Source organism: Camarhynchus parvulus, chromosome 29, assembly GCF_901933205.1.
Source record: "Camarhynchus parvulus chromosome 29, STF_HiC, whole genome shotgun sequence".
Classification (NCBI taxonomy): Eukaryota; Metazoa; Chordata; class Aves; order Passeriformes; family Thraupidae; genus Camarhynchus; species Camarhynchus parvulus.
Window position 1 is genome coordinate 964,668 of NC_044599.1, and position 11,929 is coordinate 976,596.

Sequence of the window (11,929 nt, forward strand, 5' to 3'; positions counted from 1 at the left end):
ATCCCCACCATGATGCAAAGAGGGGCCAACGGATGGGCTGGGGGTTCATGCTCTGTGCAAAGCCCCTCACTCAGCCCTGCTGGGCTTTTTTTGGGGAGGAAGGGGAAGGGGGGATTTGCCCAATTTGCTCCAAAAAGTGGTGCCAGCAACAGCTCCCAACCTACAGCACTAAACTTTCCATTGAAGACACGTTACTCCACCAAACACTACGATAAACGATGTTAAACAAAATTTCAAATAAAATTATGGCATAATATATGTGGAAAGCACCTGAAATACATTCAAATTTCATCTTTGTAACAGCTTCAAGTTTATTTTTCCTTTTATTTCTTCCTTTCTTCACCCCCTTTGGAAGCAAATGCAGGAGGCAGCTTTGTCCCAGGTCGGAAAACTCTTAAAAAAATCTCCTTTTTCCTTTTCTGAGAAGATAAAAAGTGTTTTTAAAAAAACATTCTTTAGTTTTTCTGAGGTAATTCTTTTCCTGAGTAGTTAAAAAAGAAAACAAACAAACAAACAAAAATACTACAGACCTTACAAAAATAAAAACCCAAGTCTAGGATATTCAACAATCTACAGCATTTTACTCCAAAACCCCCTGGTTTTGGGGTGTAACCCATTGGTTTGGGGTGCAACTCCCTGGTTTGGGGCACAACCTCCTTGTTTTGGGGTGAAATTCCCTGGTTTTTGGGCATCTCCCCCAGCTCCCCCTTTCCCTGATCAAGGTGAGAAGGGGCTCCAAGGACACCCGAGGTATTTCTGTTGGGAATAATAAAATCAATTAAAAAAAAAAAAAAAAGACAATAAAGCTTTTGGGGTGGATGGGGGAGCTCCTGAACCCGGCGCTGGAGCAGATCCCGATGCTGGGAACCTCCTGGGGCGCCTCCAGCCCCGCTGGCACCGCCGCTCCAGGCACGGAGGGTTGGGAAAACAATAAATAGCTTATCCTGAGTGGTGGGCGAGGCTCCCCGAGAGCCACAGCGGGGGAAATCCCTGGTTGAGTCCCAAAGAGGAGAGGTGAGGTATGCGGTGCTGTGAGGAGGGATCCAACCCCACTGAGAGAACCGGAGCCCCCAAGGACCCCAATCCATGTCCCAAATATGTCCCTGTGGCCATAGGGTCCGTCCCCATGGCCTTGGGGTCTGTCTCCGTGGCCTCAGGGTCTGTCCCTCTGACCTTGGGGTCCGTCCTTGTGGCCTTGGGGTCCATCCCTGCAGCTCTGGGGTCTGTCCCTGTGGCCTTAGGGGTCCGTCCCTGTGGCCTTGGGGTCTGTCCCCACAGCCTCAGGGTCCGACCCCCATCAGTGCCTGGTGCCGTACATCTTATCCCACTCCAGGAACAAGTCCAGCTCCTTCTGGGACACTGCAGGGCGCACTTTGCAGAACGCCTTCTCCAGGTCCTGGTAGGAGGTGGGGGTCCCGGCAGCGCGCGGCGCGCGGCGGCCCCGGCGTGCTGGCAGAGCCGCAGCAGCTCGGCGCCGGAGAAGCTCTCGGTGCGTTGTGCCAGGGCCACCAGCTCGCGCTCGCTCAGGCAGCAGCTCTGCTGGGCCAGGGCCTGGCGCAGGATGTGGCGCCGCGCCTCGCCGTCCGGCGGCGCGATGTACAGCCGCGTGCCGAAGCGCCGGTGCGACGCCTCGTCCATGCTGCTGGGCCGCGCCGTGGTGCCGATGACCACCACGTTGTGCTCGGATGAGGTAGCCACGTTGTCCAGGTAGGAGAGGAGCTGGGATTTGAGGCTGCTGACCTGGCCGCCGTCCTCACCCACCCGCGCCGCCAGCAAGGACTCGGCCTCGGTGATGAGCACCACGGAGGGCTGCCGGCAGTTGGCCACAAAGAACACGGTCTGGAGGATCTTCTCGGCTTCGGCCTTCCAGGTGGACAGCAGCATGGTGCCGCTGAGCCTCAGCAGGGTGGAGCCCAGCTGGGTGGAGATGCAGCGGCTCAGCAGCGTCTTCCCGGTGCCGCGGGGCCCGAAGAGCAGCAGGGTCCGCAGCGGGTGGCTCGCGCTGCTGTAGGAGCCGGGCCGCAGGATGGGCCACAGCAGCTCCTCCTCGATGGCCGCCTTCACCGACACCTGCCCGGCAATGTCTGACCACTGCACCGGCGGGCCCCGCTCCACCACCTTGGTGTTGACCAGCTCCAGGAGCAGCGGGTCGATGTTCTTGGGCTGCTCCTCCAGTGGGGCACTGCCGAACAGCACAGCTTTGGAGGGCAGCCGCAGTGGGAAGGGGGGTCCCGGCTCGGCCGCCCGCTCCCCGTTGGCAAGTGGGGGGCTGAACTTCTCAAAGGGCTCTGCCGGCCGCAGGGGAGTGTCCCTGGCACCGTAGGATGGTGACACCATCCCCTTCATCTGCTGCCCGCCGTACTTGTGTTCTTCGGCGCTCCCGGCTCCCGTTGGCCGCTTCCCGGGCTTGAAGGCCACCTGGGGGGACTCGCCACTGCTGCTGAACCCGTTGCCCCGGCACTCACCGTTGTCCGACAGGGGGTAGGGGGACTTTGGCTGCTCGTAGCTGTATTTCCTGTACCTGCCCTCGCCATCATCTTCCCCGCCAATGTCGAACGCCTTCCTCTTCAGCGTGCCCGCCGCCTCAGTGCCCAGGGGTGGCACGGCCAGGGCGCTCAGCCCAGTGCCCTGGTAGCCATAGGCAGGGACCCCCGGCGGGCGGGCGGAGGGTGGCGGGGCCGGGATGGGGGTGGGCGCAGCGATGCCAGAGGGCAGGTAGGAGGCAGAGGGGTGGGGTGGGTGGATGCCCCCATAGCCCGGCTGGGGCGGGTAGCTGCTGCTGGCGTAGTTGTACATGGGGCCTGAGGAACCGTAGCCTGGCACCAGGGCGGGCGAGGGGTGCGGAGGCTGCAGGAGCCCTGAGCTGTGGAGGCCAGGAGGGTGCGGGGGGGGCAGTGCTGCCGCTGGCTGGGCGCAGTAGCCAGAGGGCAAGTAGGCGCCACCATAGCCTGAGGGGTACTCCTGAGACGCCCCGAGTGCCCCGGAGCCAGCAGCAGCCGCCCCGCAGGAGTTCCCGGGGTACACGGGATCGCTGAGGTTGGTCGACACCACCGGGGAGCCCCCCAGCCCGATGGCCCCGCTGCCGGCAGGGACGGCGGGTGGCACCACGCCCTTGGTGCCGGCCAGGCCATCGTGGATGGGGGTCAGGGGGTAGGTGCCATCAGAGCCGTGCGCCCCCGGCCAGGGCTCCCCGTCCCCCTTCTGCCCGTTAACGGGGCCGAAGGCGCCATCCCCGTAGGCACCGAGCGCCGGGCGCTCGTAGGGCGCGTCCAGCACCCCCGAGTACTTCTCGGCGTACCTCTTGAGGAGGTTGGAGGCTGTCAGTGCCGAGATGTCGTCGTTGGCCCAGGCGTAGTTGAAGCGCTGGCGGGTGCTGGGGTACAGCTCGGTCTTGTGGGCCGGTGAGGAGGTCGTGGAGGAGACATCCAGGTGCTGCTCCGGCCACTGGTTCAGGGACTGGGCATGCTCTGGTGACCAGTGCATCTTCGACAGACCTGTGGGGACGGGACAGCACAGGTGAGAGCAGTGGGACAGGAGCTGTGCATGGAGTGTCCCCAAATTCTGCTGTGCTGCCCTGTCCTTACCCCACCACACCCCCGGGCTGTGAACACCTGCTCCAGCTAACTCTGGATATTCACAGGATCATCAAGGTCAGCAAGGACCTTCAAGATCATGGAGTCCAATAAATAATCTGATTGTGCAGTGGCTTAAGGGCCGTGGGCAGGGAGGGAGTGTGGCACAACGTACCCCCCAGTACCCCCCAAAATTATTGTTGTCACTAATAATGAAGGGATGAGACCATCGTCAGGCTAAGAAGGATTTGTCAAAGCGCTCCTGATGGATAAAGGCACAGGGGATCCTCCTGGAGCTGCCCGTGGGGCTGTCTGGGCACGGGGCAAAGATACCCGGGAGCTCTAAAGGGAAAAATGAGCATTTGGCTGGTTCTGTGATGAATAAGAATGATGATTCATGTGACGAATAAGGCATTTTCCTTGATATTTTAATTTTCTAAAGGAATTTAAACACTGGGAGTTTCCATCCTCGCTCAGCGGGTGCAGAGTGCTGCTGCTGCTTCTGTCCCCCAGAAATGTCAGGCTGCAAGTACCCAAGTGCCCAGTGCTCAGGGATTTGGGGACACCAAGAGAGGTGTCTGAGCACTCCTGGCCACCAGCACAACCAACAAATCCCAGTGGCATTCCCAGGCTTTTGGGACAGGGAGCAGCTGCCCACGACAGCGATGAACCCCACTGCTCAGACACCAGTTAAAAAATCATCTAGATGTGGGCTCAGGGACGGAATCACTTCTCCAAAAGCCTGGAGGAGGGTGGCCAATGCCTCAGGGTGTGGTTGGAAGCCCACCACAAGGGCACAGCTCCTCCTGCCCCGTTCCCAATCCCGGATCCCAGAGCTGCTCGGGGGAATGCACAGGCACAGCTTCGCAAGCCCCAGGCACCAACCACCCCCTTTAAAGATGTGAGAAGAAAAAACCCCAAATCCATGAAAAAGCTGGAAAACCCAGAGAGGGGGAGGGCGGCGGGCAGGGAGGAGTTGTCAGGGTTGAAATGGGACGTGAATGAGTGGCGGAGCGGGACAGATGTTTCAATGCTCCCCTTGGCAGTGTGAGAAAATTACTGTCCAGTGACCAAATGGCCGGGCCGGTTCCCACCCTCGCTGCTGCCCATTATCCCCAGCACAAGACAAAGGCGGGCAGGGGGGCTGGGCAGGGAGAATCCTATTGTTCCTGCCCGCCCTAATTATGGAAATCTTGTTAATCTATTCAGCAGCGAGTCTGAACTGGGCTTTTGTTCGGGGGTTTTTAGCGGGCACACCGCTGAGGGTGTCCAACGGCTCAGTGTGGGGATGGGGTGCGCTGCCTCCCCCCCGGGAAAAGCTCCAGCCACGAGGCCGTGGGATGCAGGACAGCATCACAGAGCCAGGGGGCTTTGTTGGAGCGGGGACAGCTCATCCTGGGCCCTTGTGTGCAGGGCACACCACGTTTGCACACATGTGAAACATTCTCACACTTGTTCCCGAGCCCCACGCACACACGGTGCTGATGCTGGGGTATAAACATTTTGGAAAAAAATCCCAGTGGAGTGACCCCCAGGCAGCATCTGCAGATGGCTGTGATGACCCCACACTCCTGGGGGGATCAAGAGGAGACTCCGGTGGGTTTGGAGGGCAAAAAAGCAGAGAAGAGCAAACACATCCGGGCTGAGGATGCACTAAAGCTGGGGTTTAAATCCAGATAAATTCCCCTGGGCCCCAGGAAGAGGGGCTGGCTCATGGAGGGAGTGATCCAGATGGGTCTCATCCCTTTGGGCAGTCCATGTCCAAGGAGCATCCTTGGAGCATTCCCAAGGAGCATCCCAGTCCTTGGGTGCCAGGCTGAGCTGCCAAGCCACAGCTCTGGGGTCGTCCACAGCTGCCTGCAGCCTTGGTCCATGGGTCCAGGGCCCATGGTCATCCAGGCTTCGTGTTCATCCACAGCTCTCCGTGGTCATCCACAGCTCCATGGTTGGTCATCCAGGCTCCATGGTAATCACGTTGCTGTAATGCTGGTTTAGCTGCTGCTGGCTGCTCCTCTGCTGAGCTTGGAGGATTCAGGCTTTTTCCAAAACCCATTGAGCACAGAATCATGGAATCACAGAATCCCACAGAATCGTGGAATGACCAGGTTGGAAGAGACCTTCAAGAACACCGAGTCCAGCCCAGCCCCAACACCTCAGCTGAACCCTGGCACCCAGTGCCACATCCAGGCTTTGTTAAACACACCCAGGGATGGTGACTCCACCACCTCCGCGGGCAGCCATTCCAGAACTTTATCACTTTTTCAGTAAAATCTTTCTCTTAATATCCAACTGAAACGTCATGTGGTGCAGGTTAAGGCTGTGTCCTGTTGTTCTGTTAAGAGAAACCCACTTGTGACACCGGGGCTGTCACAACCTGACCATGACATCAGGGGTGTCATGGTCAACCTGACACCGGGGATGTCACAACCCAGTCACGACACCTGAGATATCATAACCCACCTGTGGCACTGAGGGTGTCACAACCCACCCATGACACCAGAGATGTCACAACCCACCGGTGTCACCACAGCACCAGCCAAGGCTGTGAGGTTCCACACCAGCCCCAGCCAGGCAGGGTTCCTTGGCAACCACGGACTTTTCCCCAGATTTTTGTGTTTGGCAAATCCATGGGGAGCTGAGGTGACATCCCAGAATGGCACTGCCACCAAGGCAGGGTCAGGGCACACGTGGCACAGGGTCTGGGCTGACTCTGCTGTGCCCATCCTGGGCTCACCCCAGGCTCCATGGTCACTCTGGTCACTCAGAGATCAAGTGCAGAGCAGCTGGACACCAGCGAGTGACCGATGGGCCGCTGTCCATCTGTCCTTCCTGGCAGCAGCTGAGACCGGCCCATCTGTCACTGCCAGGACAGACCCCCACAGCGCTGGGAAAGGATCCATAGCCTGGGAATTCCGGGATGAGGAATGCTGGTCCAAGGACACACCCCAAAATCCTGCTCCAGGGACACCCCCCCATTATCCCAGCCCAGGGCAAGGCCCCCGGCCATCACCACAAGGCAGACCATGATAGCATCACTGGAATGAAGCAAACATTTCTGCTTTTTCCAGCTGTGCTCAGGAGGAAGGAGGCAGGAGCAGAGCCCCTCCTTGGCGTCCTCCTGGAGGGATGAGCCCTTCAGAGCGCACTCAACCTCCGTCACCCCCGCGCGTGGCCCGGCCTCGCTGCGCCTCACCCCTGGCCTTTAATTACACATTTCTGTGGCCATTAGCCCTCTCACCATCAATTACAGCCACATTATCCTGCTCCAGCAGCAGCAGGACACGGCCACCAGAATCAAGTGCTGTGGCAGCAGCTCTCTGGCCACTCAGAGAAACACAACTTTCTCAGGCATCCTTCTGGAAAAGTCTGTCAGAAGATCAGAGGAAAGAATGAGAAATAATTCTTATCTTGCTGCACCTACTGTTGTGAACATGTAGAATGTGTTATGGAGATTTGTTTACCAAAGGGTGGCTTCTTAATTAGCCAGTGGTGATGGTGTTTTAATTAAAGGAGCAAGCAGTTCAACCTGTAGCGAACTAAGATATTAAAAAGCAACGGGTTTCTTGATAAAGATTATTATTGATCAGACTTCTGTGAATCAGAAGTCTGCTAATTATTCTAATTACGCTAATTATTCTTAATTATTCTGTGAATCATGGAGTCTATGCTAATTATTACCTGGCCAGGGGCTTGTTGTAATGATAAAGTGCTCTGCAGAGTCTCTGCAAAAGGAGGAAAAGGATGTTCTGGCAGGAGCATCCCTCAGCTGGCTCTGCACAAAAAGTGTCCAAAAAGGTCCTGCTGCTCCTTGGGAAACGGGGAGATTTGATGCCTTGGGAATCTAGACTTTATATTTTTAATATATTTGTGATCTTGCAGTTCTTTAGTGTAGAACTCTATTCTCCATGTGCAGTGTGAGCTGCTGCCTTCACATTTTGGGCGGACACAACAATTCCTCTCCAGGCTGGGAATCAAGGACACCTCACTGCCTCAAAGAAATGTAAACAAAAGTGATTTGGAGGCAGAAAACTTGGGGTAAAAGACTTCATTACCTGAGGCTGTGATTGGAACATTAACCCCCAATACACAAATGGACCAAACTTATAAAAGTGTGAAAACCCAGGGTCCATTTTTGGGTGTAGCCCCTTGAGGGGGAGGGGGGGCTTTGTCTGCCCAAAATCTACCTGAAAGCCCTTCAATATATATAAATAAACTGCTTTTTATTCCCTAAATTCCCTGTTTTTAGGTAGCCTCAAAAAGGCACCAATTTAATCTCAGGGAGAAGATCCATCTGACACCTCCCTAATGCCAGAGTCCCCCAGGCTGGAGCTGCTGTCACCTCTCAGCAGTGACACAGCAGAGCCTTTGTGCAGGGCAGGCAGAGCCTCCTCACTCAGCCATTACTCAGCTGCTTTTTTGTAGAAAAGACAAGTGTGGGTTAAAGTGCAGTTTGTCCTGACATTTGTTTTCACTTTTTTGGGGAAAAAAAAGGAAAAAAAACCCCAAAATTCCGGTTCTTTTCTCTCTGGAGGGAAAAGGCTGGCCTGGGTAGCACAGCTCAGGGAGCCTGGCATGGCAGGGGGATGCCCACTTTGAGGAGGGCATCCCCACCCTGGTGAGTGAATCCCACCCTGGGGAAGGGCACCCCATCATCCCAGCCTGGGAGGAGACCCCAGGTTCTCGATGCAGGGAGGAAATCTCAGCATCCAGTCCAGGGAGGACACCCCAAAGTCCTGACCAGAGAGAAAAGCTCCACATCTGGATCCAGGGTGGAAATCTCAGCATCCTGACCAGGGAGGAAACCTCCACATCTGGATCCAGGGAGGACAGCCCAGCACCCCACATTGGGGATAAAGGGTTAACATCCTGCCCAGAGAGGACACTCTGACATTCCACCTGGAGAGGACACCCCAAAATCCTGCTCCAGGGACACCCCCCAGCATCCCAGCCCAGGGCAGGGCCCCAGGATATCACTACCACACAGACCACACTGGCATCACCAGAATTCAACAAACATTTCTGCTTTCCCCTCCTCAAGCTGTGCTCAGGAGAAAGGAGCCAGGAGGAAAACTCCTCCTTGGTATCCTCCAGCTCTCTCCCAAGGCCTCAGTGGCTTTATCAGGGCCACCATAAAGATCTGGGGCTGCTGATAAGTGACCCAGGCAGGCCCTGGGCCATCGGGACAATTTCACTGACCTTAACTCCAGCTGCTGCTGGGACACAAGGCCAGGAGAGGTTTTACAGCACCCTCAGCACACAGCAAAATAAACTTTGCTGTGGAGATCTGAGCTCCACAGGACTCCAGGACTCTCAGGACTTCCAGGTCCTGCTGCTAGAGGCTCTGAGCAGCCTCAGGCAGGCACCAGCACCCTCTGCACATCAAGGATGGCATTCCTGGGGCAGGAAAAGATCCAGGATCCCACTTAGGACTCTGAAGAAAGGAGAGAATCCCCCCATGACATGACCAAGCCAATTCCAAAGGAAAAAAACAACATTCCAGGAGTTGGGGCAACAAACTCACAGTGGCAAAAGTTTGTGAAGGGATAAGTTTGGTTTTCAGAGCTGGGAATTTCTGTGGCTGGCACTGGGGAGAACTTTATTCCTGCATGGCTGCTGATCCAGCAGTGGGAACTTTCCTGTCCTCAGGAATATCTCCTCAACTAGAAGCATGCCAAAAGAATGGAGTGATCCCACGGCCACTCTGTTTTCACCCCAAAAAACCCCTTTAGGATTTTCTCCTCCTGCGGCTGCTGGGAGTGGAGGCTGGATGTGGGGAGAGGGCTCAGAACTTTCAGGCAGCTTATGCAGGTGCTTTGATACGGATCTGGGAGCAGAGGTTTGGGAAAACCACAGCCCCTGCTTGGGTCAGTCCATGTGAACAGGCAAAGCACCCTCAGGGTCAGACCCCAGCTATCAAATAAAGAAAAGAGAGGGAGCTGCAGCAGGTGGGAGCTCATCCATGGGCTGGGAGCCACACTGGGCTCCTCAACAACCGGATTCCACATCCCACAGCATCCAGGGAAAAATGCCTTGGAGATTTCTCAGCATTTATTCCACGTTTTCCCCTAGAAATTAAGGAACTTTGACAGGACACAGCACAGGTTTGGGTGCCAGGAGCAGCCAGCACCAAAGCCAAGATGCTGCTAAAGCCCCAGCCCAGCCCTCGGGAGGGGAAAAAGGGCTGGGAAAAGGAAGGAGGGAGGGGAGGAGGGAGGAGGGAGAGAGGAGAACACACCGGCTCCAGATAAGCAATTGTTAACATGATCCATATGGTACACAACGCTCTGTTTAACCCAAATGATAATGGCAAAAGGGAAGAATGCAGCGGGGCTCGGCGGGAGAACAAAGGCGGCCACAGAACCCTTCCCTGCTCCAAGAATTCCCAAATGGAAGAGCTGAAACCCTTCCCTGCTCCAGGAATTCCGAGCAGGGACAGCCAGAGGCTGTTTCCCCTTCCCTGCTCCAGAGGAATGAGGGGACAGAGCTGATGGCTGCTCCCCAATTCCCCACTCCAGGAATTGTAGCTGCTTCCCAAGACCCACCTGGCTCTCTCTTTCCCCTCCCCAAAACAGCTAAAACACAGAGCAGGGAGTGAAATCACAGCTGTCAGCAATAAAATAAATATATCTGTACTTATAACAAGTATTAACTTATAAGTAATTAATATTTTCATAATGCATAACAAATGGAAATGAGAGCTGCCTGGATGTAAACACTGAGCCCATTCCCCTGGGATCTGGGATGAATTCAGCCTTGGGTGTTTATGTTATTGCAGGATCCCGTGGCTTTCCAGGGAACACAATACAGTACGTGCCATTCATTATCCCGGCAGTCCCCCAAGAGAAAATGTCAACACACTTCTGCTGGAGAGAGCTAAAACAAATGTTTAATGTGATAAACAACTGCCAGGCCTCGGCCCCCACCGAAATGTTTAATTCAGAAGCACCTCGAGAGCAAACAGGCACCGGAGCACCCACATGGGGAGCCCTGGCAGGAACCTCATCAATTCCCACCAGGAAATCCATCCTGACCCATCAGAGCGCCCTGCACCCTCCCCCAGAGCCACGTCCTCATCAAACACCCAAGGTCTGTCCAAAATTCTGTTCCACACCCAGAATCTGTCACAAAACCAGGATGCGTTCAATGATAATAATTTTTGGGATCCCGGAGTAAAACTAGGAGTGATGTGGACCAGCACATGGCGCCTCCAAATCCAGGAGAATTTAAACTGGAATACACAGCATAAAGTGATTTTAAACCTTTCCTGACGTTCTTTTCGCCTGAGTGAAAAATGCCAACTTCCACAAAAAAAAAAGGAGATTTCAAGCAAAGCAAAGCTTCCATTTCAAAATCCCCTTCAGCTCCTCAATGCCGCGACTGTTTTGAAGGCGAGCGCTCCGGCGTGCGCTTGACGTGCGCCAGCGGCTGTGGGAGCCGGCATTGTTCCAGGGGGTGAGGGAGGGAGGAAGGGAGGAGGGCAAGGCAGGAGGGAGGGAGGGATGGATGATGGATGGATGGATGGATGGATGGATGGATGGATGGATGGATGGATGGATGGATGGATGGATGGATGGATGGATGGATGGATATATGGATGGATGGATGGATGGATGGACGGACAATCTACCGCACCGTGCGCACCCTCTGGGCTTCATTTAGGGTTAGGCTCAGGATTAGGTCAGCCCCTGTGCCACGACTCCCCTCGGGGCCGGGCTCCTCACGCACCCGACACCTCCCGGGACCCCGCTCCCCGCATGTCACCAGCGCGTCCCCCACAGCTCCCCGCACCCTTTCTGGGGGAAGCAGGGAGGGAGGGGATAGCCGAAGGCCGAGGCAGCGGGGGCTGCCCCGTTCCCCGGCAGCGCTCGGGTTCCTCGGAGCCCTCCCTGACCCCTCCGCGCTGCCCGGCTCGGCCGCTTTCTCTCCAAAGCGGCAGCGGCGGGGCGGGATCCGCGCCCCGGGCAGCGCGGGGGATGCTCGGCCGGGCCGCCCCGGATCTCCCCGGCCCAGCCCGGCCCCACTCACCTCCTCATGCCGGCGGGCCGTTAGCGCAGCCCGGGAGGCCGTGCCGGGCGCCGCATCCTGCGCTGCCGCCCGGACAATGCGGGGCGGCGCGGCGGCCCCGGGCGGGCGGCGGGGGCTGGGGCCGGGCTGGGGCTGGGGCTGGGGCCGGGGCCGGGGCCGGGGCCGCGGCCAGGGCCTGGGCTGGGGCTGCCCCCCGCCTCCCACCGCCCACCGCCCACAGCCCGCCCCCGAGGCGCGGCGGGGCGGAGCGGGGATGGCGAGGGGCGCGCTGCGCTCCGGCCAGAGGGGCAGCGGCCGGCAGAGATGCCGGCGGCTCTGTGCACCCCGGGTCT

The 11,929-nt window shown here is 56.9% G+C and overlaps 1 protein-coding gene across 1 annotated transcript; it reads right to left on the reverse strand.

Moving 5' to 3' along the window:
- Positions 1-1,164: 1,164 nt before the first annotated feature.
- LOC115914585 (putative fidgetin-like protein 2) lies at positions 1,165-11,700 on the reverse strand. Its single transcript, XM_030967181.1, is given in 3 exon segments — positions 1,165-1,413; positions 1,416-3,494; positions 11,598-11,700. Coding segments are annotated over 2 exon segments (2,184 nt in total). The 5' UTR covers positions 3,484-3,494; positions 11,598-11,700; the 3' UTR covers positions 1,165-1,297.
- Positions 11,701-11,929: the final 229 nt, after the last annotated feature.